A 27,132-nucleotide genomic window follows, 5' to 3' on the forward strand; every position below is an offset into this window, starting at 1 on the left:
AGGCACCATTGTGTATTATTAGTATTAAGAATTCAATCATCCTTATTGGGAAAAACACTTATCATACTTAAGTTTTATCTCTGCATGAGTATAAATCGTTAGATTTCCTTGACAGCCATCCAACGATTGAATGGCAGTGTAACATGATCTCGCTATGACAGCCCTCCCAGTTGATATTGATTTTATGTCTTCAACTGTCAATGGTTAAAAGTTTACTATACATTTATATATATTCATACTGCTGAAATGAATTACGCAGTTCACTTTCCGTTTCGCTTATCTCAACAAGGATGCGGGGGTGCTGATGCCTATCCTACCTAACTATATAGGCAGTAGACAGGGGACACCCTGAGTTGGTTGCCAGCCAATCACAGGACACAAGGAGATGAACAACTATATCCGCTCACTCATACTTAGGGACAGTTTATAGTCTTTAACTACTCTGCCATGCATGTTTTTAGGATGTGGGAGGAAACCATAGAAAACGGGGGCCAGGCACGGGGAGCAAATGCAAACTCCACATTTGAAGTTTGGACATCTTTTGTACTAGATGAAAAAGACAATGTTTTTTCCCAGGATTGAAGCCATTACGTTTATTAAGCGTTCTTTTTTTTTTAATATACATGGGGGGTGGAATCCACTTTATATGATACACGTTAAAGAACATTGTGAGATATTTACAGTTTGGATCACACAAAAATGGCTAACAAAGACAAAACGAGCTGTTGAACGGATCCATTGTTTCCTTCCCGAACTGTCTGATTTCAAGTCTTACAAAAGGTTTGTACATGTAATAGGTTGCCATGATTGTAGTCCCTGGCAAAAAATAGCATCGCATGATGCAAAATCCTGTCACAGCCTAGAACTGCAGGCTTGATGACAAACAGATGTTTAGTGTTTTTAGGTCCCATTTTAACCAACAGACCCCACCCCCAAACTTTGGCTCTTAAGAGTAACTTCTGAACCCTCTCATTAGCTGTAATTGTGTCTCTTACATTCAACCCTTTTTCAGCATTTCAACGTAACTGCATTCAATTTAGCACCAAACCAATGCAAAAGACTGAATCTATTTAAATATTCTAAAGCACTCACAAAAAATATATATACTATATATAAACGCACAACTTAAAAAGAAAAATCCCATGGGGACAAAAAAAAATCCTTTGTTATCATTTTTGTAATTAAACACTTTGAACATAACAAAAGTGAAAAAATAGCTGCAAGCAACTTATTGGAACATAACAGCACCGTGGTAGAACAGAACGCATCAAAAAGTGACCCCCAAAAAACATATGTATAAATATACTCTCTGAACAAACAGGTGCAGTAATAAATTGCCTGGGCTACTTTTAACACAGAACATAAAGAAACATTTGAAGACCGGCAGCCTATAGATGCCACATCCTGGTGTTCATACGCTACACGGCCGACAAACAATTAAAAAACAAGAGTGACAGACTTCGGCTAAGATATGAATGATCTTACATAGTAAATAAAACAAAAGCACATCTCTCATGTGACTCTTCAAAGTGCATACACTTCTTTTTTTTTCATTAAATAGCATTATATTAAATTATAATGATATATTCGCACGGAGAAGGCTGGAACAGAATGTAGGCACATTGAGTATCAGTTCACAGAAAGCCTTTAGGCGGCGGCACCCACGCCCGCCACAGTAACGTTTCTCCTTTTTAATATCTTGCCAACGCAATTGCTTTGGCATGTTTGCGAACTTCGGCATTCAGGAAAGATTTAAGTGTTTCTCAGGGACGAAACAGCCCAAATGGATAACATTCTTCATGCAAGTCTGATTAGCGTAGTGATTTGCGTCCATCTTTGACAGTAACAACTATAAAGGAGTCTCCTTTTTGTAGTTGAAACTGGGGTCGGATCCTTCAATCTGCAGTCTGATGGCTTGTTTGAGGCTTAGCTCAGTTTCTCCGACAGGGTAACTCTCCAGAACATCTTGGTGGTGGCCTCTGTTCTGGGCAGTGCGAGGAACTGACACCCGTCCCAGAAAGACCTGGTGACCCTGGAGGTGGTAGTTTGGATTGGTCATGATGCCATTGCGTTTCTTATCAGCGCAGCTCTGTTTGTGGATGAAGAGCTGGTCTTGCTGCACCGAGTTTCCGATCACCAGCTTGCAGTGGGGGTCTTTAGCGACCGATTTATTGTGGGCAAGTCGTTTGTCCAACTGGGTCATCTCATACTCATAGACCTGGCTTTGCATGGCACTGGTATTCTTAGATTTTTTCTTGTCTGGCCCTCCTGTGCTGTTTGCCATGCCGTTTGCGATCTTGGTTCCCTTTGTGGACTTGAGCCCAGGCTTCAGCATCGACCAGTCGAAGTCGTTGGAGGGCGAAGGTGGTGGCTGCTGGTTGATGGATTTTGTAGTGGAGGAAGGTGACACGATGGACTGTCTACTGCGACTCCGGGGAAGGGAGTGCTGTTGGATTTGTTCAGTGAAGGTCATGCCATGGAAGCTGTCGATGGGAACAGTCTGCGCCGTGGCTGTAGATGATGTAGTCCTCAGGGAGGAATTCTGGGAGCTCTTGAGTGAATTGTTTGACAGTGATAATTTTTGTCTATCCACAGTGGAGTCGGGGGATTCCGATGGCGAACTGAATGCATGGACCGGACCGTTGGTGAGAGTGCGTCCTGTCGGCTGGAGGTCTCCTGCGCCTGTACTGCCAGAACTGCTAGACTTAATGGTGAGTGACTGCATTTTCCCTGTCATTTTATCATCCATGGTGTGTACTGGTGATGGATTGCTGCCATTTACAGTTGTGGCCCCATACTTTTCTAAGACCTTGATAATGGTTGAGTGTCCGCCTTTAGCCGCCACTTTCATTGCAGTGCGTCCGAATTGGTCGGCGTGGTTTGGTTCCGCGCCGTTTTCAAGAAGAATCTGGACCACATCGATGTGCCCCTCCTGGGCGGCAATCCCCAAGGCCGTTGCGCCCTGGTTACACGTGTGGTCGACCCGTGCGTCATTTTCTATCAGGAACTGCACCACTTTGGTGTGTCCTTGCCAGGCAGCCGACTGCAGGGCGGAGCGCTTCTCATTGTCGCTGGAGTTGACATCGGCATGGTAGTTGATGAGCAGCCGTACCGTCTCTAAATGTCCCTGCCAGCAGGACACGTGAAGGGCCGTCCTGCCCTCTGTGTCGCAAGCTTCTACGTTTGCACCGTTCTCCAAGAAGTACTCTGACATCGCTAGCTGATTTTCCAACGCCAGTATATAAAGCGTTGGGCGTCCATCAGCGTCCTTGTGGTCTATGTCGGCACCGTGGCTCAGCAGAAGTTCCACGATGTCCCGGTGACCTTCCAGTGCTGCCACCCTGAGCGCATTCCTACCATCGTAGCCTCGTTGATCTATGCAAGATTTGTTGTCCAGTAGAATTTGGACGCAGTCATAGTGTCCCTCTTGCGAGGCCAGTATCAACTGTATCCGTCCATCGTTGTCCACCTCTGTGCATCGGGCACCTTGGTCGATTAGGGCTTCGCACACTTGCCGGTGTCCTTCGAAGGATGCCATATGCAGGGGTGTCCAACCCGCGTCATCACGGTGGTTCTCGTCCAGACCTCTGTCCAGCAGAGTCCGGACAACCTCCACGTTGCCCTGAGCCGACGCGATGCTCAGCACTGTCCTGCCCTCACTGTCGATGCTGTCAACTGCCGCGCCCCAGAACAGCAATGTGTTGACGACGGATGCATGGCCCATGGAAGCCGCCGCTAGTAGAGGCGTCCGCCCATTGTTGTCTGTGTGGTCCACGTCAGCACCTCCTTCGAGGAGCAGATCTACAACATCCACATGTCCTTCATAGCCAGCCACCAGAAGAGGTGTCATGCAGTCTTTGTCGCAGTGGTCTACCTCTGCTCCCCTCTCAATGAGAAGACTCACCACAGAGGCATGACCTTTACTGGCAGGGATGCAGAGAGCCGCCACCGAGAGAGCAGTCCGGCCATCGACGTCCTCGTGGTTGACTTCTGCACCGTGGTCCAGAAGGTGTTCCACTATCTCCCTGTGTCCCATGTAGCCAGCGGCGATGAGGGCTGTCCTTCCCTCGTTGTCCGCTTTGTTTACTTCTGCTCCATGCTGCAGGAGGTTGAGTACTATGTCCTCGTGTCCCCCCCAAGCTGCTGCCCTCAAGGCTGTCCTGCCATCAGCATCGGCACAGTCTACTTTGGCACCGGCATACAACAAAGCAGACACTACCTCTGAGTGACCCCCCCATGCAGCAGAGCGAAGTGCCGTCCAACCGTCATGATCTGTGTGGTTGATGTTGGCCTCGTAGCCAATGAGGCAGTTGACCACTTTGGTGTGGCCCTGCCTAGCAGCAAGCGTGAGCGCTGTTTGGCCTTGGTTGTCTTCCATTTCCATGTCGGCTCCTCTGGAGATGAGCAATGTCACAACATCGAAGTTGCCGCTATATGCTGCATTGGAGAGTAGTGTTCTAGAGTTGGAGTCGCACTGGTTCACCGAGGCACCGTTGTCCAGTAAAGTCCGTATGGAGTCCTCTCTCTCCAGGGCCTGTTGTACGATGCATGAAGCATGGTCATCTTCATTGTTCACGTGTGCGCCGGCTTTGACCAAAAGTTGCAAAACCTCCTGCTCTCTTGGTATGGAAGCAGTCAGAGAGTCTCTGGTGGGAGTGCCATTCCAAACCATCCAAAGAGCAAGATTGAACGGCTCCATCTGCAGATTGGAATTTACCAAGTGAAGTGCAAATTCCCGCACTTCATGAGGTTTGAGCTGCTTTGCGCGACAGGTGTAACTCATAGCTAACATACGATGACCCTCTGCTGCATTACACAGGTACTTTTGTGTACAATGCTTTACATCCAGCAGCCACTCGGCAAAACTGTAATGGAAAAGGATTTTAGCGCTCCCGAATCCCTCCATCAATAACTTGGAGAGGATGTCCATCTTTTTCTGAAACTCTTCCATGGTCAGGGTGGTGTTTTTAGTCCAGACTGCGTGGTACAGTTCCTTGATTGTGAGTGGTCTGCACGTAGCCAGGATTACATTAAGGATGGGTTGGACTTTGGCAAATTGTTTCCTGACAAACAGTCTCTGGCAAAGCCACAGATAGAGACCGTTGAGCGTGCCTGGGATGTCACGTATCTCACGCAGCATGATGAAATTCTCCACCACGCCATCCAGCACTCGCTCCAAGTAGAGGAAGCACCCGCTGCTCTTGATGTGGAGTTGGTTTAGCATCTCTGCTGTCTCCTTGGTGAGATGCTGCCTCAGGGCCTCCTCCTGATCTAGACGGTGGAGGATATACTGTTGCACGTCCTTGACGATATAGGCCTTGCGCAGATCATCCAGGCTGATCTTCCGGAATCCTGGGTGCAAGAAAAAGTATACTTAGATGAATGAAAAAGTCATCAAATGTAGTAATTAAACAATTATGATATGGTGCAAAGGTGAAGAGCACGACATGACTGTGTCTATAGAGAGCTGACAATGGGAGGGGCGCGGGACGCATCGTCTCACTAATTGTGCACAGTGTGCGTCAATCGCAGGCCCTCTGCTGAGAGACAAGGCTTAATGAACGTCTTTAGGAATAATTACTTTCTGGAGACTTAAAAGAGCTCTACAATGGCTTTTTCCAAGAGGCACATCCATGCATGTTAAAGCAATCTGTGATCAGTGGGATGAGTGCACTCTAGAGAACATTTCTGTGTGCCTTGATTTACAATTCTCTCGGCGCAACTGTGACCCAAAGAAATCGTTGAGGAATTTTCTGACATAGTGTATCTTTGTGGAAATGGCTGTTTTTACCTATATACCGTATATATGTTAGGTTGATTTTTAAAAGCAGCACTTTGTCTAATTCATGTAACATTGAGTTGAGATGCTCATATACTCAGAACTTCAATGAATTATTCACCTTGCACTAATCATATCAATATGAGCACGAGTGTAGTAAGCTTGAGCTCGACGATTGTTTAATTCCATCTGTTACTCTGTCCAGACTGTTTTTTTATTCCAATGCTTGAACGATGTGTACACAGAGTTATTGTGATTTGAAACTTAAATTTACACTCATATATTCACATTTTCAATACTTCTAACTTGTAAATAATCTAGCTCAACCACAAGTATGTACAATTAATCAAACCACTGCCATAGTTTAGGCTACTGTTTGGATTGGAGCAAGTTTGTGGAATTATACTCCCAAAGAGCCAGTGAAGCAAAGCGGCCGTTCCAAAGTACAAGTCATCTAACTCCTCTCCTCTGCTAATATAGTAATTGTTTTGTCTTCTCTATAGAATGCTTACAATAATTTCAATTGAGTTATTTTGTTTTGGATAGATGTATGCAAGAATTCAACTGACACATTTACAGTTAGAAACTTCCATTCATTAAACAGAAAATGCTCACGACAACAAAAACTCAATGACCCCAACCCACTTTCAGTTCATTGTAGCATTGCACCATGCGCCTTTTACTTCCCCCACCCCTCTCTCTGGTCTGTCTTTGTCTGCATGACTTTTTGCTTTAGTTCCAACTCCAAAAATCAATCAAATCACAATAGCGAAAGTTCGGAAATATACGTGAGTACCCAAAAAATCTTGCAGACTGTGTAGTTGTGAATAGTCAATGTGACAGCACACTATGGGGATTTTTTTTGCTTCTCATTAGTCCTACCATTGCTTGTCACAAAAACTGGAGGGTATAATAATCTTGCTTCGTCCAAGCATTTGAGGCTTTGAAAGTTTTTGAAGGTTGAATTGGTGGTGTACTTAGTCTGACTGTTAGATTCTGACATTGCAGACTCTCAGGACAGGACATGAGCCTTCTATGGCCATGCTGGGTTCGCGCCAGCTGGGAAAGCCACAAGCTTAGTCAAGGGGAAAAGGCCATTAAAGGGCTCAGATGAAAAAGTAATGTTTTGCCTTGAAGTGGATTTTAATTGGTTTTATTCACTGAGGGATCCCGTGTGAGTCCATTGTCTAGTATGGAGAGATGCTCCTAGCTGCGATAGCTTCTCATCGAAATTGCCTTTCAGCTGCGGGCAAAACAGTCTGTGGTTACTGACATAATAATTGTGAGGATAGTTACTTGGAACTGCCCGAAGAGGCACGGGCAGGTGTGCCCTGTATTTCCAGAAAGAAGAGTTGAAATACTCGGGAAGGATGAGGGTTTCGCAAAAAGTTTTCAACTCAAGAAAACAAGAAAATAGTTGTTGTTTTCTACCTTGGCCTCTTACGTTTGCCTTTGAAGTACTACCAAACAAAGGCATTGAAAAGTATTAAGGTAGCAGTGAAGTTATAATTATAGTAAACATTTGTATGAAAAAAAGTCCAATCGGTAAATATTTTTTGCATGTTTTAACTTCATGTCAAGACCTGTGAGAACTGAAAAGCCCTTACTATATGCCTTGAAAAGACATCAACTATTCTTTTTTTTTGGTCAATATGTTGGCTGCCAATTTCACTCCAACGCCTACACAGACAGTATTTCTGACAGTTTCCACTTATACAGCATGCATGAATGCAATATGGCTTGGCTATTGAAACCAACCAAAAACTTAATCTTGTTTGATAAACAAAGCTTTGAGTGTAGTAGCTGTGTGGTCGGTTTTAGGTCCGAACAATAGTGGCAGCGAAACAAGCAACAAATGCCACATTCATCAACGTGAGGGATGCAGCGCCAGAGTAAAAAGGCCTCTTAGCCAGCTGCTGCTTGTTACAGAACTGGATACCAGCCACAGGAGACACAGCTTCACGTACAAAAGAGGGACTGTTTGCCTTGGAGATTTCTCCCCCCCCCCCCCCCCCACCCACAAATGTACAAACGAAGCAGTGGCCTTGCGTGTTGGTGGAAAGTGGTGGTGTGAGCTTACAGGTCAGCATTTAAAGAAAAGGTGCAGAGTCACACATCATCCACTACCATTTGTTCCGTACGTTGGACCGCGTCTTAAGTCAGTGGATCAGCAACGAAAACTGAAACATAAGCCTGGCAACCCTCCATGCTCTGGCAAAACCGTGCGCGACAAAGTCTGCTTGACAGCTGCACCGCTCCAGTGAACACCAGAGCGCCAAACTCTGCAACACGTATATGATCACCAAAATCTGGAAGGGACTGCAGATACGGATGGTTATTTCAACTGAGAGTAATATTATTTTGTTTGCCAAGCTCACCGTTTAACTGGCTACGAAGAGACAATTGGAGAAGATGTTTTTTATTATAATGAATTGCAATTGTTTTAATTAATTTTGTCTCAGGTTATATTCTAGTTCAGACATGCCTCCTGCTGAATTGCAAACACGTTTCTTGTCAAACCTGTTGTGGTGTAACCGAACAGGTCTGAAGCGAGAAGTAAGGTGTGGGTACACACAGAACAGTTATTGGTCTGACCTACGACTTTTGAGTGACAGAGGCTCATTACCATGCAACGGGACACTGATCTGTAAAGCGGGTGCACCTGGCCACTCTAACGTATTGCACAGTTATCGCCGCATCTCACGTGGATTCTTTCAACAGCACAGCTGAGCGGGTTGTCAAGTGATCAAATAACCCATGAGACTAAAAAGACTTGCTCCATTTTAAAAGTTAGTATTTTCAAGAATTGTAATGGCCTGCTCAGTCGGAATGATTATTGAGACTGCCTCCCCCATTTAAACATTAGTCATAGATAGGAATCATTGAGTTACAAGATTCCAATTTGTAAGCTGACAGCATTGGCATAATCATGGCTATTGATGTAGTATTTATATTAAAAACACCTTGCACATGAGATATGAAAAAGCCTATGTGTGGGCTGCTAGTTTCAACCTTGTGTAGGATCAAATTTCCTAACCTTGAGCTTAGGTTTTTGTTCATCAATACAATCACTGACTTTCCATTGACCCAGTGTTAAAGCATTCAACCACATGTTTCCTGTGCAACTAATACACACATCACGTTTTATACATTCTATCCAGAAAAAAAACAACATCAGGAAGACTTTTTTTTTATAAGGAAATTCTTTCAAACAAAGAAAATGTCAGCAGCAGGGCAAAATCAGTGAAGAGTTATCTCTGGCAAACAGGTCGTAAGCTAAATAGGATCGACTTAAAAGCAATGGGGGCAAGAACAGGCACAATGTGCCAGGAATTCCCTCTAAATTCATACATGCTAATGCCTCATTAAGTACTAATTATAAGCATAGTCTGACAAGTGTAGTAGCCCTTGCAGAAACAGAAAAAAATGCCCTAAGTATTTTGCAAAGGTATGCCACATACCGAAGAGCATCACATCTTTGTCTGCAATGTCACTGCAGTAGTGTCGATAGAGAGACCTATAATTTAGCCAACCATCAGACTGCATGTTGCTGAAATTACTGTATTTAGCTACGATTTTGGTCTTAAACTAATTTTAAGTAGTAGGTGACTTGGAGTCTGACAGACGTCGCGTGCATGAATCTTGAACGTCAATATGCATGTCGGACATGCCGACATGAGCACATTTCAGGGACTGCTAAATTGTAACGGTTCTATCATACCTTTGGTCAATTTGGAATTGCACAGCCTTTTACTTTAATCTGTAAACCAAGACACACACATACTAAACTAATTCATTCATTCATTTTCTGACCATTTATCCACACTTAGGTCGCATTGGGCGAAAATCAAGCATCTTATTATAGTGCGACCAAAGAGAATTGAGAATAAGAAAGGGTCCATGTAATGTAATTTCCCTTTACTGCCATTTCCCAAGATTATCTTCAGATTTTCTACAGTAATTCACCAAGTGCTACATTTATTTTTATGTATCTTTTGGCATTGGTAGATCCCCATCATCCAGACAAGTAAATTACAGTTGATCAAAAGGATCGTTGTCTCTCATAAGTTAGAATTCCTGCAGTCCAGAAGAAGTAAAACAAGCTCACTGCTTTATGACTATTTGTGTTGTCAGCGTGCCAGCAGCCCTTGCCTAGACCTCCAAATGAGATAGGTAGCAAAACATGTTAAATTCACGAATATGAATGTATATGCAGGGAGATTTTAAAAATGCCGTGGACCTTTTTTTTCCCCAGTGATGGTTTGCTTGAATTTCGGTGTGGGGCTCCATGACAAAGGACAGCTTTGAGAGAGGCAGTGGTGCTTTAAACAGACTCTTCTACTTTGTAATTGTTGGCAGTAAATCAGTTGCGTCTCTTGGCAGCTGGGCAGAAAGAACGCACCATTAACGGTTGCGGGCACAGTGAGGTGAAGGCTGTGATTCACGTCATTGCCAGGGTGGGCTAAATAAGTTCCTTCGGACAGAACAATCAAGCCGGAGTCACATGTTGCTTTCATTGTACAGTACTGTAGATCGGGACTTTTACCGTCTTTTGCTTGGGATGACTAAGGGGAGCTATAAAGCATGACGTTTTGGAAGACCACCTGATAAGTTTAGGTCAAACAACCCAAACTGTGTCATCTCAGAAGCCCACCCCCTTCATGCCTCACAAGATGAGTGGTCTTCTTAAAGCGGCCACATGCTTTGATTCGCATTCCTCTGCCTGCGCCAGGACTATCGCAGAGTTAATTACAGCTGTGATTCATTACTGCAGGGGATGTGGTGGTAGTGATGGTGGAGGGGCTGTTTAATGTGAATATGAATGTGTGGCTAATTCAAAGTTTGTGAAGGAATCAAATTGGCGTAACAAAGCAAATGATGGATGTTCCGAATGGGGAAATTAACCTCATTGAATTCGCTGTAAAAATGAATAGCTGTAATGCCCTCATGTAAAAGGAATTGCAAACGGTTCTTATTAATATCCAGCACTGAAAATGATTCTCTTGATTTACTTTTCTAAACCGGTTGATTGTTTGTTGAGATTATCTTTACTGCGCCAACAAATTGCAGTCAGAAAGTTAGTGATTCCAATATCAAAGACAAATGTTACAGGTGGGCTCTGTCTATTGAGATATAGAAAATTATCAGGAGAAAAGCTAGAGAACAGTATATTTGCAGTCCATGACTTCAACCTGGGATGTTCAAAGTACTACAGACTCAAAGAAAATTTCAAGAGTAGGGAGTATCCCAAGTAATTGCACTGGATTCACTGACACACACACAAAAAAATCTCACACCCACTGATTTTTAAGGATCTGTATTTCAAAAGCTGTCTCATTTGCAAGCCTGACTCACATGTCCCCCCTTAATGCAACCCTCTTCTTAGCTCTGCCTTCTGCCCCTGCGATCTCTCTACCCAGCTTCTAACCAAAATTGCTGCCTAAGTGTTTCCACTCCACTGCCCCCACCATGGCTGTACAGTAGCACTGCACTAGTTTGTGGAATGGTTGGGGTGCTCTAGAAAATAAGCATTATCTCTGTAGATCTGCCATACAGTGTTTTTCTTCCCCTTTTCTTTCAATCGGATGGTTCCAATCTTGACACAGGAGAAGTCTAGGCCTTTATCATAAACCAGTGATCATAACACGCGAGCCCAGAGCGATCTGAATTTTCACCCTCATCGTCAAAAACAGAAGTGTCTTTGTTCACAACTGAGCGGATGCGAGTGAGGCATTCTGCTGCAGGACTCAGAAAAGCCCTCTTCCTGCTATGGTCTCTGAGGTGCTGAAAAGTTCCCAGAGTGCATTCCAGAGCCTGAGATGGACACAAGGAATAAGAGTTGAGCAAAGAAAGACGAATCCAGAGTTGCTCCCCTGGGAAGGTGGGGAAAGAGTCATCTCCGTCAGGAAATGTCAATTCCACTTAATGCCTGTTATTGTGTGTCAAACTCCTCAAAAGACCACTGCACTTCTCCTCACAAGTAGTCTTATGGTCACAGTCTTATGGTGAAGTCTTTTACACGAAATTTGGCCGCAAACCTCAAACCTCCGTCAACCCCAAATAGACCAACTTCTTAAAAAACATTTTCTGGAGGAGATGCATAAAGGTTTGCCTTAAAACTTTAAAACATGGACCATTTCAACCAACATTTGTAGGCAAATTGTACTGTTCTTGTCTTTTTCATGTGTTTCTTTCATTGTTTTACATTCTTTATCAATTCTTTACGACTTGTGCACAAAATCAGTTTTGTGGAAACAACTCAAGGATTTGCTCTACTTATGCGCTCTATTTTAGACTCTGTACAGTGGTCAATGACTAATGTACCTCTAATGCAAGTAAACAGAGGCAGCCCATGAAAAATGGGTTACACTATTTTGTTTGTGTGCATGTCTCCAAGAAGGAAAGTAATTCTTATTGTAGTCAACTCAAAGCGGAAGACTGAATCGAGACAAAACAAAAAGTGCTGCTAAAAGCATAGTCAAAGGAGAAAAGCTAAGGCTATTGTAGGCTACATAGAAACGCGCCAGTGCACAACGTCAAAGAAAACTAAACGAGGCACCACAGCGCCTACAGGAGTAGACAATCATAAAAAATGGTTAATATTAATATCTATACCCTTTAGCCCAGGCAAAGAATGGTTTAATCACACATATCCAAAAAGAGCATATGGTTTGCAGTGTGGTTTGACTTGGAAAAGCAATTGCAATCAAATAACAAACCATGTAGACTTCATCCAGGTCACATCACACACTGATTTAGATTTCTTGGGTCCGACCTTTTACGATACTCTGATTGTAATGGCATAGTAACCAAAGAGGCATCCAAATCAAGCATTGTGGTAGCAAGACAAGAGACAAATTTCTCCGCCACTTCCTTTTGTACAGCTTGGCAGCCAATTATTTGGTCTGACACAATACACTGCAAATTGTCACCCTGGAAGCCAAGCATTTTCACAATGTTAAGCGAGGTACTTTAAACCAAAATAAAATAAAATATGCAAAATGGGGCATTACTCTTGATATAAAACTGCCATTAATTCAGTTTCATCTCACAAAAACGACCTGGTAATCTTGAGGGGAGACAGATATGTGCATTGATTAATGGGAGGGTGGCTGCTGGCCTGACAAGATAACAGCAGCTGGTGTCACGGGACACCAGGCGAGCACCACACCGCCAACCTCCATGTCTTTTGGCACAACCAGATGCTCAACATATTATTTGATCAGTCTTGGCATCAAGTGACTTTTCAGGGCAAAAATGATTACAATTTGGTGGGGTTTTATTTTAAAACTTAATCTGCTTAATAACGGACTTTTTCATAATCCTGTTTAATCACATTTTATTGAAACAATCCTATTTTTCCCTAACATTCCTCTATAAAAAAAGTAAATGGTTCTTAGTGAACCGCTGAATCAAATTTACCCAGGTATACTTTTGTAAACACAAAATTTATTTAATTTATTGTCATTTTCACACTACAAGCCGTATCTTTTGCCCCACAACTTGTGTTGTATAGTACAGTGTGTCTGATTTGTAAAACGTTATACGTTAGGAATGCAAAATATGATTAAAAATGTGTGAATTTTTCAAAGAAACCAATCATGATGCATTTGTTACAAGTAGTAATTATACTGTAAGGACTTTTTTTTTTACCTGTGAATAGTTTAGTAACAGCCTTGTTTTGTCTTCTTGCAGAGCAAATGAGAAGAAACCATGGCGGCAGGAACTCGTGATGGCTGGCGAGGAGCTCGGCGATGGTTCTTGGGGAACCGGGTGGTGACCTCTGCTCAGTCTCACCTAGTTGGCTCCCCTCATCCACAGAATCCACCAGCAGGAAGAGAGCCTGTGGTGGCGGCTTGGCGCTCAGGAGAGGCAAGAGCACGCATCTGCAATACAAAAAGGTAGGAAGCTGGGCTTTAAATATGCACCAATTAAGTTCACTACACATAATTTTGGCTTACAGCAGGACACATTCATAGTTTACCGGGCCTTCTTGCACTGGCCTGTGAGCGAATGTCTTGGGATGCTTTTATTAATATGTAATATTGTATAATGCTGCACACCAGACACATACACGTAGCACAATTTTAGACAGCGTCATCATGATCGCAATTTTGTTCGTCTAACAGCCAGGCTTTAAGATGATTGCTGAAGAGATTCAGAGACAGGAGTTCACGTTTAATAATTGGTATTAAGTTCTAGGAGAATGTGTGATTTGGACAGAGAATGTGCTTTGGCTGAAAGCACACTTTATGAAGGGAACTACACAGTCGCCTCTAGAGCCAGTCCTTGTTGATGCATTGGATTTTTTTGTGCAAAATCTTGCAGTGGAGGAGGGGCTTTGTGTTGGAAGGTTTTGTAGACTAAGGTGGCGTCTGCATATTTAACAGTATTGTTCTAGTTCAGGCGTTTATGTTTCTTTAATAATTCTGACAGTGGTGCTGTTTTTGGATTTCTGTCCAATACTTTCAAAGGCTGCCTATAAATTGTTTCAATTGGTTTTAGTGTTTTTTTGCAGGCTGCTGACCAACTTGTTAGGCAGTGTGTGATATGATCTTTGTGTCAAAATATAATTTTGCGGACTCAGGTGTTAGATTGTTTCTAATGAGTTGGCTGTTTAAATGCCACATAAGACAATCCAGCAACGGCAAGCTGCTAGCCAGACATGGAATCTGTAAGGTCCACTGCTAATATCACACATGAATGCTAAGTGAACCGCAGCGGTCAACACACACATTCGAGCTCTGCAGAGTCTTGTTTGAGCGTCTCTGTTCATGTGTGAGCACCGCGAGTGTCAGATGGGTAAAATTGCTGAGACTCGTTAAATTACTTCTGACTTAATAGCCAACGATAAAAGATCTAAAGAGTTCAGGGTGGTGGCATTTCAAACACGAGACACGTTAATAAGGCATTTAAAGTTATGCTTCAACAAATCAATTGGCTATAAAATGTTTGAGCAGAGGAAAGGCGGAGATATTCCTTTACCCTCAAACGTGCAATCGCGCGAATGATTCTCCTTCCGAGGTTGACGTGCACTCTTTTTGCAACGGTAAAACGGCAAATGAGAACAGAACTTGATACAAAGCGGTTTCATTTGCGATATTGTCTGTTGGGAATCATTTGAGTACACATTATGCTTGAGAAATGTGAGGTGAAATAGTCAATATGATTTGAAAGTTGTATATACCAAAGAATCCTGAACACTGATGCACTGATGTCCCGTTTTCTCAACAAATGATCTCAAAAAATGGCTTCTCAGGGCGCACTAATTTCCCATGAGAAATTCTCTGATATTATCTAATTGACCTGAAAATGATTATTTGCTAAAACCTTTCGTCTCAGAGAATTATTTTAGTATCTATACCTTTTCTGACATTTTTTGTTTCTTGTGTGAGATGTGCTTTCTTGTCCAGAAAGTGTCCTACCAAGGCAAAACTAAAACATCTACCCATTGCGGCACGCTTTTTGCAAATCTCCTAACACACTTAAGACGATTTTCCCTTCTTCTTTGTGGTCTTACTCGGCCTTCCGCGGCTAATCTCTCCTGATGGCCGCAGCCCGCGGAGAACCTGCAGTGCCATCTGGGAGCCTTGCCAAAAGGAATGTCCATGCTCGGTGATGACTGGGCGTGAATGGCCGTGTCTGTGTTGCCTACCGGGACAATCAAATCCACAGTGACAGCAAGTGGGCTGCACAAAGGACCATTGTTGTCGTGCAATTCAGCTACTTTTTGGGTTGTCAAAGAGTCAAAAAAACAGGAGCTACAGACAAAAAGACAACTCTGTGGGATATTAGGGGGCAAAGTAAGCGCAACAAAAGCCACTTTGCAGAGCGTGTTTCAAATGTGTGCCTCTCGCTCTAGTCCTCAACATATGCCCAAGTTAATGCCAAGAGTTTTACAGAAGACCTGGTGTGAAAGACATTTAATGCACTCACCATCTGTCATGTTGCACTTGCGCGCTGTTCTGGGAAATTTGATGTAGCTGCAAGGTTAAGGCAGCTACAAGCAATAAACCAACTCATCAGAAGGCCTGTTGAAATTACTTTACAAGATTGACCCTGACCAGGAGATATAAAACAGATGAGGAAAATAGGTAAATTTGGCCTAGACTATTAAGAGCGTTGTCCGCATAATTTGTTTTAGTTCTGAAAAACGAAGAATAGATGGAGGATAAGCAAAGCTCTTATCACAGATCTGACTGACTTTTGGCTTATCCACACAAGGGCTGATTTTATATCTTAGGATTTCAATCAATTGCCCATTATTCTGAGGCAAATGCTGGAGAAAAGATGACTTTTGGCTTCTTCATTCTTCATGTGGCCACAGTTAGTCACTCGCATGACATAGTTTATACATCAAATGCCCACAACCTGCCCATTTTTTTCCAGGCTTGAGACAGGTTGCAAATCAAATTTGTACCCTGTGTGAGAAAGGCAGCACCATGTGTCACTTAACATAAACTCCTATGTAGCCTAGGCTGTGTGAATTTGTTCTACCAGAGTGAATGTTGCAGAGTGTATTTTTAAGTTTTTTTTATAATCCATATATAGTAACAAATAGTAAGATTTGTCTTATTATTAGGTAATTGCTTATGCTATTTTATCATGATTGAGAAATTTGAACAATCTATGGTTGGCCTTTTTTTTTTTTTTTTAAGGAAAAAGCTACCTTGAATATCTATTATCCATCTCTGGGGATCTTTTAAAATTCTGTGTTATGTTGTCCTGATTGAATCCGTCACACAAGTAGTTATCTACAAATGACTGCATTGTTTTTATTTCTGTGGAGACACTATTGGGGGTTGGAATGGTGTCCATCTCAAACTGGTAGCTTCTCACTGTCCAGTAGGTCAAACTGAAGTTGCATGTAAAATGCTGGCTAATTGTGCCTGTGGAAACTTGTTTGCCATTACTACCGCTGTATAATAATAATCTGTGATGCCTATTAATGATTTCCAATCATGGACACGTGCTTCTCCTTTAACAACCACACATGCCTTAGATAACTACCACAAATCCCTCAAGCGCTTCCTAGTCCACGCGTGGTGAGCATTCCTGATGAGCTACCCAACACTGCCAACTGAATCTGAAATTTCATCCCCCTTTAACTCACCCCGACCTCTGCCTGATTCCCTGTCGACACTCTGGCATGTGGGAATCTCTGCAAACCAGGCGCACTATTTGGAGTGGCCGGTAAAGTTTCTTGCCAAGTCTGGATTAGCCTACCATCTGTAGTCGAGATCAGTGACTTTAAGAAGACTAAAGTCATTGAAGGTAGTTGTCAGAAGTTTCACTTTGCATATAAGAAAAGAAAAAAAAACATTCTTCTCAAGTTAGAGGTCTTCATTTAGTCTTGTGCATTCTGAAGACGACTAAACTCCTATACACTACATTTATGAGCTTTATTTATGAAACACTCAAACAATATTTGCCAGTAATGTTGAGACCGAGGCCAGCCACAGAGTGCTGAATCATCATTGCGCTGTTGCTGCTGCCGTTTCTCCTCTTCTGCTCCACTAGAGTTGATGTGTCACAAGAGAGGGGGTGGATGGATATAGGACCCTTTTTTTTGTAGTTGCTTGCTAAAATGTGGTCCTAATTCTGAGCAAATCTTCTGCTACCGTGCACCGCATGAAAGGTGCTGCCAGCTTTAGTTTTAAACCTCAAAATGTAGTGCTGCCCAGTCAAGAAGTCAACATAGGAGTGGAAAAGAAATGAACAAAGCGCCCACGCCTGCCCATTAAAAGTGCTCCTTGTTTAGTTTAGCTGAAAATGAAACCTGCCTGGCTTTGAAATATGTTTAGAGTCTGCAATAAAACTTGTGACATGGCCAATTTCCCTACAATTGCCCAAGAGGAAACATGTCGGATGTTTTTTCCTCATTTTTGGCTCTTTGACGCTCATGCGTTTTTCAACAATTTTTTTTGTTCTGTTACTTTTATTTAGATAACTACGGTGTGAATTGATGCATAATATCAGCACCTCAATTGGAAAATATCAGCCATGAGTGTTTAATGAAGTCCCAAGAAATATAAAATCAATCTAAAAATCTATTTTTTTGCAAGTATATCATATCCTAACTGTGGGATTTTAAACATTTGGTTCCATATTGCAATCGATAGCAAATCATCATGGGGACTGCAGTAGAAGTTGAATTGAGTCCAAGCACTGAGCCAGATAAGGTCACAACTACTAAACACTTTTGGCACATCAGCAAAAAAACAAAAGTGCTGGAATTTGTGAGCCCACATGACTGCGTTAATTCCCCGTGTCCCCCTTTCTTTGAAGCCATCTCTTTTGTCCTGAAGGAAAAGGCATGTTGGAAGGCCTAGATCAGTCGAATTGCTCATTACGCAAACATTTAACAGAAAAAAAGGCAGTCAAAACATTGCACATAATGACCAGAATTGTGGCAATAGACCAATAAGGTGATATATCATTTTAAAAAGGTGACACTGGTGATTAAAAGGAACCAATAGATTGCTATAGGATTTTTCCACTAGATTAGTGTCTACTACGTTAACTCACTTGTCCAATCTATTTTGACTGGGAGGGGCGAATGAGGGAATATTCATTGTTTCATGTTATGTTTGAATGAATTGGACTTTTCCTGTTGGCAATGGCAACGATTGAATGATTAGTGTTGTTAGTATTGTTGGCGTTTTATTTTGTGTTTCTCATTGTTGACGTAGTTTACTGCTTCTGGTTGTGGTTTTGTTTACGGTCACGGTTGTGACATACTCGTAAGCCTTTTCAGGGTGGAAGAAATGAAAGTGACTGGTGAAGGGGAGAATGATGCAATGGACAGGGTGAAATGGAAAATGTTGATTCGACGTGACATCCCCTCACGGGACAAGCTTAAAGTGTAGTAGTCAGAGTAGTGGGCTCTGAAATGTAGCCAAAACAAGTTGAATATTTTTTTTCCACATAGCATTTACATTTTTAGGTATTTATTGTATTTGGCTTAAGGTCATTTTGTCTGTCTTGTAAATCCCTTGTAACTTCTATGTGCTCCATATTGCTAGGAAACACGGTTGAAAAACTGATTTCTATTTAAGGAATTTAAAAAGTAAAATTTAGGAAACCCATGTGCTATATTCCCACGGGTAGTTCGATTTTTATTTCATTATTTTACATACAGTTGCACTATAGCAGTCTTGCATAATGTGACAAAGTGCGATTTCAACTTTAGGCAGAAAGTTATGAGGAAATAGAAGAGCAAAGGCAGCAGTAAAATAGCAATTATCCCATCATATCTATCACATTTCCTCCACTTTCATCATCTATCAGTTTTGTATCATTTGAAAAGACAACTTCTAAATATTTCTTTCTGTGTTTGATGACTTGTGAGTCAGCATTGAGCAACTATCTGCTGAAACGGCACAAAGCTGCTATACACCAATCATCTAACTGACACCTAACTCATTGAGTAAAAGAGTACCAGAGAAACAAATAGCTAGAATACAACATTTACAAGAGAAATGTGCAAGTACATTGCAAATGTGCACAGACTGGACAAACATAGCGTTCAAATCTGGACTCAAAATGCCTCAAGTCTGGCCTGCTCTCAGGCGGACACGACGAAGAAAGCAGCGATCGGCTTGTACGTCAACCCATGTCTGAACCAGTTTCACTGCATTAACACACGACTGGCGATTACTATCAACAAACAGACTTGTTTGCCTTTGACTAGGTCAAAGAATTTGGCAGGGGCCTCTCGCATGCACTCACTGGCTGAAACTCACAACTGGACGGGGGTTGGTAGAAGCGTAAAGCTCCTAAAAAGAAAAAAACGATTGTTTAACAATACAGCTAACCAAATGCAGCCTGTATAACTTTTTACTGAGTAGCCTTGCAAGTGTGTGCCGTCAAAACAAGCGCTCCCCCTTGTCCATTTTTACCCCAAGGCCTATCATGCATGAAAAACAAAGTTTTGCTCCCGTCCCTTTATTTCGTCGATATAACTCACAGTCCCATTATATTGAGTGATAACATTATGTATGGCAATTTACATTGAAAATTAACCAAAAGTGTTAAAAACATCAACATTTTTGTTTTGCGTTAACCTCGTGTGTACTTTTGTAAGCCGAGAACCACAATAATAGAACCGCAGGACCACGGTTGCTTCTCTTTTCAATTGTCAAATGCAGTCCTCTTCTCCTAAACTCTTGACGTCATGATGCTGCTGAGATTGATGTTAATTTGCATATGATAATACTTTGCTCAATAGTTGAATAGTAAACCCTCTGTGAAGACCTCTTTTAAGCTGAAGGGCCTCTTTATCCAACTCACCGTTAACTGAAAACAATCTCTCAAAAAGATGTTAATTTGGCTGTTTATATATTTACTGGCATTTTGGGCCCTGAAAACACAAATGAGTCGATGCGGAAAATTGTAGTCTGTTAAAACAGGACACAAACAATATCAATTTTTAAGCAAAGTGTGCACTTTCCACACTTATGTTTTCCCATTGGAGTACCATGTCTTACATGCATCAAATTGAAAGCCACAAAGAGGGCTACTGATCTGCCATAAGTGTCAGCCCTGTCAGTCATTTATTGCACGTCTAGTATGTGAATGTGAAACTTTTTTAAACTGTTATTTTAGTGTAAACGTACCCATAGTCCTTGGGGGTCAAAATGTCAAAGAACACTGGCTCCATATTGGCAACAGACTGTCTGCAGCAAAGCAGTTTGAATGTGCCAAGTAGTGCGTCCTGTTTGGGTTCAGACTATTTCGGTCCCATCCGTAACCCATTTTTTTTTTGACGATAGAGTGGAGGGGGGCAAATTTAAGTCAAAGTTGGAGGTAAACTGATGCCTTTTGATTATGACCAGATGACAAGCCCTTCCCTGTGAGGAAAGGTGTGAGGTTGGGGGAAGGTGTGTTGACACGGCTGAGTGTTTAAAAAATGCTTTACCTTGCCTTGACCTACTTTCCCACACAATTTGTGCGTGGGATTTTTAGATGGTGCAACAAACGTCAACAGGTGGCTTAACAACTAACACAGTCGTATACACCGCCAGAACTGTACAGTACACCAGGCTAGACACTAACTTATGGACTTATCTATTGTGGACCAGCAATCATAAGATCATGTCATCACTCACATCAACCAGTGAACTTGTTAGTAGAGGCCCACTCAAATGACTCAGAAATATTCACCCGGAATGCCAAATGGGGGGAGGAGGGGGGAACCCATGCAAGTATGACATGCAGTGAAGCTGATGAGGTGTTGTGAGTGGCAGTTAAAAAAATGGGGGAGGGGGGCATCAGGGTCAGAAGGTGAAAACTAGGTGGCAGGGGGAAGGGTTGCTTGTGCAATTGTACATTTGGAGGAAAAAGCAATTTTCTAAACATCACCTGGAAGAAGAGGATGGGTTAGATAGTGGTCAAACTAACATTTTGACCCCGTTTTTCTTCACAACAGAGCAATGTCTGTCCAAAAAACAAGGACATTAGTAGTAGACTTGTATGAAATCCACCTTTACCTTTTGAATGCCTCCGTGGGGTTCCTCTCACACTCGCCTGGCTGCAGTGTGACCTGCACGGCCGGATCGCGCACCTTTTCCGCGTACCCTGGTACCAAGCCGCTTTGGCAGATCTGCGCCACCAGGCCGCGGATGAAGTCCGCGACGCACAGCGTATCCGAGTCATCTGCCCGGCAGAAGTGGAAGGCTAGGCCCCGCTGGTGCAGTCCTCGTTGAGCTCCCTGCGTCGACGTGGGCCAAAGCAACTCCGTGAGGAGGGCCGTTTTGCCACTACCCGGACCGCCAACTAGCAACACCCCCCAGGAATTTCGGCTTTTCGCAGAGGTTGAAGTCAAGCTGTTTGGGTTGGCCACTCCACTGCCTGGAGGTTGCTTACCGGGCGTGCTGGTCACACCGCTCAGGTTGCTGCTTTTCTCCTGAAGGCAATGCTGGATCTTTTGAAAGACCCATTCCCGGCAGTAAAATCGTTTCCCCTGCAGCAAACTGGTGTGAGCCATTGTGCTTAGCTGGTTCCAACTAGTCCTTCTCTTCACACAACTTCCATCCTTCTGTTGCTCACATCCTCACTATGCCAGACAGTGAATTCCATCCATTATTATTCACAGGAAAGTAGGTTGCATTTAGATGTGTTTGGCCAAAATTGAAGTCTCTTGCTGAAGTATCTGGGTCAAAATAATAATAATAAAAAAAGTGGAGGATCAAAAATGAGGCTTAAAAACAAGATTTTCCACCAACTTTTTCCAGCGTTTTCCCTCTACATGACTTAAGCGCTCCTGGTTGTTATTCTCGCCCTGCTTTAGCATGGCGCTCCCGAGCGTACCGGCTGACAGCTTCGACACGTTTAGCCATGCAGGCCACTTGCGTATTTTCACAGTGGCCACCTAACGTAGTGTTTCCATCACTTGCACAGACGGAATCATTGTCCAATATTGTCTGGAAAACAAACAGAAGCAAATCATTTGTTAATACAGTATGGTGATGTTTTTTGATTGATAGCTATTGTGTCAAAACTAAGTAAATCTGAAACTGCATGCTTTTCCTTGATGCATGAATTAAGATTACTTCCAAATTGACATTAACAGACATTTCTGACTTTAAGTCTAAGACATATTTTCATGGGGAAGGTTTAGTTGTGAATTTCAGGTTTTTAGACATGATGATCAGTTCTAGATCAGTCATAAGTAACACATTCTCTTCTATTGCTCTTGTTAACAAGACGTTTGCTTGAAATCTAGAATTGTTTGCCTGTGAGGCTCTTTGAAATCTTTTGATGATTTAGGGCAACACAAGAAAAATTGAACTGACTGAAATGGCAGTTTAAACCAAGAGCGATTAATTGGACATGGCACATGTCAGATCAAAGTATTGATTGCAGCCAGCACCACCACCACCACGTGAAAAGCCAGCAGTTTAAACATGATGTGTGATTCTTGCTGTTATAGTGTCTTCCCCCAACCCATAACCCCCACTCTCCCTGCTGTTCCACTGCAAACAGCCATGCCTGGCTCACAACAAACGGAGTTCTTTGGCAAGCAACCTTAATAGTTTCTATGGTCCATGTCTACTGTGACACCCCCGTCCATCCCCTTTCCTTCCCTCCTTCCTTTGGGCCTTTAAATCCCAAACAGCTCACATCCACACTCAGCTGCAAAGTCCAAAATGGGGCAAAATCTGTTTGTGGACTTAACCTGCACACATGTGATTATTTAGTTACTCTGCAATATAACAAGAATGTTACATTTCAGTATAGTTGCAGTTGTAGGAGGTCCAATGGATGATTGCATTAGGCTCGTCTCTATAATCATGTTATTAACATTTTGCCTACAGGGCAGATGTCAATTCAAAAGGATCATTAGAACATTGTGTTCTCGCTTTTCATTAAATTGGGGATGTAAAGTTCATTTAAGATTCATTATATATTTATACACAGGTTAGGAAGTTATCCTACACTATTCTTTAGAGAAAAATAATTTCTGAATGGAAAAATAAACATTTTTTGTCAGTATCACAGCCAATCTGTCAAAAACTCGCATTTGCAGACATTTGCTTCTAGAACCTAAGCCAACTCAAACATTCTTCTAAACCATGAATGGTCCACAAGCCCTATGTTGCCCACCACTCCTGGAACGGATGACTTGCCTAAGTCTAGTGAATGGTCAGATATGTTCTAAAAAGATAAAAAGGCTCAAGTCTTTAGTATGGCCAGCAATAGCCCCTTTATAGCCCTGTTATTACACCTCATTTTGGGAGTGGGGGAGCTACAGATTGCAAGAGATCCGCACAACAACAACCCAAAACCATCGGCTGCAGATGCATAACGCCGTCGTGCGAACTTCCACAAAGCCAGATGTGGGGGTCCCCCGCCCCCCGTCCTTCCCTTCCCTTCTCTTCTCTTTCCTTCCCTTCCCTTCCTTCCTCCCTTCCATCCGCGTCGCCCCGGCTGCTGTTTGAACCCAGAAACGTTCGCTCACCTCTCATCGATGTCTCCCAGTCCCGTGTTTTTGTCCCTAGTCGACAGCCCGTCTGTCCATGTTTCAAGCAACAAACTTCAGCAGCCTTTCGACCATCGGCGCTCCAATTTTTGTCATCCGTGCAGCATTCGCGTCTTTCTTTGAATCGGCTCTCTTTTTTCTTTTTTTCGCCTCTTCCTCCCTAGCCCTTCCTCTCTTTTCTTGTCGTCGCCTTCGCCTCGCTCTCAGCGGTCGGTGCGGGCTCCTCCTGCTGCCCGGCCGATACATACACACAGCTCCCCCGGCGAGCCGACTGCGACTCTCCGCCTCCCAAACACGCTCCAACATTTGTAGTCCATTGCATGCAAAACACACGCGCGGACCTCAGGGCATTCTGGGAGGTGTTGTCTTTTTCCCCCGGCTTCAGTGCGTCCTTATTTTAACGGCATAATACAACGTTCAAACTAACAAACGTTCCAAAAATGCACCTGTCATTTACAGTTGTGGCAAAAGAGAACCATTCATTTCAAATGGTACAACATTTACATTTGTTTTTACATTTTAAATTCAATTCACACAATTTACATGTTACAAAAGAAACAGTGTTCACAAATGTCTATATTTCTGCCAAAAACGTCCAAATTTGACAAAAGTTACTTAAAAGGCCCATAATATAAAATCAGCATGATTCAAAAGTATCGGAAGTGACCCCAAAATGCGCCAAAATGTGTTCAAAAGTCACCCAAAATCAACATGTAACCTGTAACTACCCAAATTAACAAGGAAACAAACTTTTCACTGTTTTCCATGTGATTAACTGGCAATCAAATCAGTGTTTCTCACTTACAGTCCATATGAAGCTCGGTTAGGCTCCAGCACCCCAAGATCTTTATGAGAATAAGCATAAAAGAATGACTTATGTAACATGACATACATACTATATATAATTAAACAAATATTCTGCAATATATTTCATATTTTACATAGTATATGTATTATTTATGCATAGACAGACTTTTTTTAAACAACTGCTCACAAGCATAGAACAAGAGAATCGTTAAAAAGGGAGGCTTGCACATCATTCTTCTTAGCATCCCAGAGGAATCAAACCATCGCATTTTAAAATTCAACACAAAGACGAGCGAAAAGGGAAAAAAAAATCAATATTTCACTAGCCACAAAGATAATGGAGTAATAATATACCACAGGGATGATGGCTGATCAAGTGTGCTGCCGCATTCCAACAAAAGTGCAGTGTAATTGGTCAATGAGTTAAACGAATACCCCGTAAGGGTTGGGGAGAACAAAAAACATAATTCATGCACCATATTGCTAAAAAAACAGAATTTTTCTGCGTCATATCTGACAAGGCCTCCAAGCTCAGTGTCCTCAGGACAGATTAAAAACTTTGACTGATCCCCGACGTGAATGAGCGATTGCACAAACTTTGAAAGCGAAACATGATGCCAAGAAAAGAAAAAAAAGACTTGTTAGAAACTTGAGATGAATTTTGGACAGTTTTATGACTCTTTGACAAATGGTGCTGCCACAGGGACTGCCTTCCTTTTTGTCAAATTCACACGCCCGCTTAGTATTTTTGATGCATTATTTTCACCCGCCTAATTGATGAATGGATTATTTCCTAATGGATGTCAGCTCTAGACGGCACATCAAATCTAATATGGCAACAAACCAATCACAGTGTTTGTGTCGGGAAGGTTTGTCATCAATTTGTGTGAAATCAACCTAGGAAGCTTTGTATATATACATGTTTTTAAAATAAGAAAAGGCTATCTAATGTGATGAATTCCGCTATGTTGGTTGTTATAGCCTAGACTTTAATACTAAAGTTTGTTTTAGTCTAGTAATTGTAAATACTATATATGTCCTTATACAAACTGGGAATGTCTGCATTGAGTGATCATGATCAATCAAACATGTTTTTTTACCATTGCGGAAACTAAACCATATTTAAACATCTTTATGTCTGTAATGAAACATTTCTGCAACTTATGTAATATTTGATGTAAGAGTAAGGAATGTTACCTCGTCAGACTAGGTTATATTTATTCTTGCTGCTTTGGAAAGCACATTTAAAGTCTAGGAATGTGTTTTTTATGTGCACTATGGATGTAGTTTTCTATTTATATCATGTTTTTACCTCTGGGTGTGAAGATAGATGCTGTTGTATGTGTGTGCATATCGAGTTCTAAATGCCCCTGGGAGCATCATGCTTTTATTTTGCATGGATGAACGACAAGATTCGCACTTAGCGTGCAAACATTTAAAACAGAAGTCGGATCGCTTTCACGTATTTAGTCTAAACAAGTTGTGAACTTGTGACATTGTAGTCCGGAAAGTGTATTCTGTTGCTCAGCTGCGGGCTTGTCCAAAGCCAGTAGACTGGAACTAACAACAACTCTGAAATATTTATGTCCCATGAGGAGGCATGAGTGTTTTGCGTGTGTGGAGAGGTGGCTAAAGTACAGACATTTCTGTTAAAAAAAATAATTCAGAGTAGACTCTGAAATGTGTTTGGGGGGAAAAAAAAAGACGCAATTTGCTTTCAAGCTCAATGAATAATTTAATTATGGAATGACATTATATTTTTGTAAGAAAGTCATGCTGTGACAAGAACGTTAAATAGATTTTAAAAATTTACTTTTTTTCTCGCGGCTAAAGATTGTGGTAAAATTGATGTTATTCAAGTGTTGTTTTACTTTTTTTTTTCCAATGTGAGTTAAAAATTTCAATCTGGCCAAAAGTGACACAGAAAATATGTAAGTTTCTTCATTCATAACCACAATGTTTCGCAGTGTTTTGGTATTACAAATAATTTCATAACAAATATGCCTGGTCATATTAGGTTGTTTTCCTGATGTCTTTCAAGAGTGAACCCCCACACAGTCAGGGTTGTTTTTTTGGTAAATAAATATTGATTGATAGGTGGGTGAACATAGCATGTCAATTCATTTCTTTTAAGGAACTGTTGTTTGTAATTGTTTTCTGCATTTGCGGACCTGCACTCAACAATGCTTCCTGTTGTTTGGAGACTGAGCTCCCTTCTGTGCCTTTATGGCTAAGATGCTTGTTTAAGAAACAAAAACTCAGCTGAGGACACACTTTGTGTTTGCACGGGCTATAAAGTCAATGAGGGCCATGTTCATCCTTCCTGCAGCTTCTACTTCCTCTTAGTCGCCCTGCAATTTTCCTTTATTCATACTCGTATTTGCCTTTTCAATCAAAAATGTCCTTCAAAGTCAAATTAAGGAACTAAAACATCGCTACACTACCATTTTGAACTTTACTATTCTTCGACAACAGCAATTATTATTATTTTTGAATTCCGCAGATTTTCACGCGCAAACTAGAACAATATTTTGACCCATACATCTAAATCTAGCTATAAAAT

The 27,132-nt window shown here is 42.1% G+C and overlaps 1 protein-coding gene across 2 annotated transcripts; it reads right to left on the reverse strand.

Moving 5' to 3' along the window:
* Positions 1–578: 578 nt before the first annotated feature.
* ankrd50 (ankyrin repeat domain 50) lies at positions 579–24,050 on the reverse strand. 2 transcript variants are annotated; one of them, XM_077733058.1, is made up of 5 exons: positions 23,742–24,050; positions 22,006–22,203; positions 21,271–21,932; positions 13,433–13,665; positions 579–5,352 (listed from the first exon to the last, which is right to left on the reverse strand). In XM_077733058.1, the coding sequence occupies exons 3-5, from the start codon at positions 21,765–21,767 to the stop codon at positions 1,850–1,852; spliced, it is 4,233 nt and encodes a 1,410-aa protein (XP_077589184.1). In that variant the 5' UTR covers positions 21,768–21,932; positions 22,006–22,203; positions 23,742–24,050; the 3' UTR covers positions 579–1,849. The 2 variants fall into 2 exon arrangements, with proteins under 2 accessions (XP_077589184.1, XP_077589183.1); XM_077733057.1 differs by having other exon boundaries at positions 21,271–22,203.
* Positions 24,051–27,132: the final 3,082 nt, after the last annotated feature.

The sequence above is a fragment of the Stigmatopora nigra genome, chromosome 14 (genome assembly GCF_051989575.1).
Source record: "Stigmatopora nigra isolate UIUO_SnigA chromosome 14, RoL_Snig_1.1, whole genome shotgun sequence".
In the NCBI taxonomy this organism is placed as follows: domain Eukaryota; kingdom Metazoa; phylum Chordata; class Actinopteri; order Syngnathiformes; family Syngnathidae; genus Stigmatopora; species Stigmatopora nigra.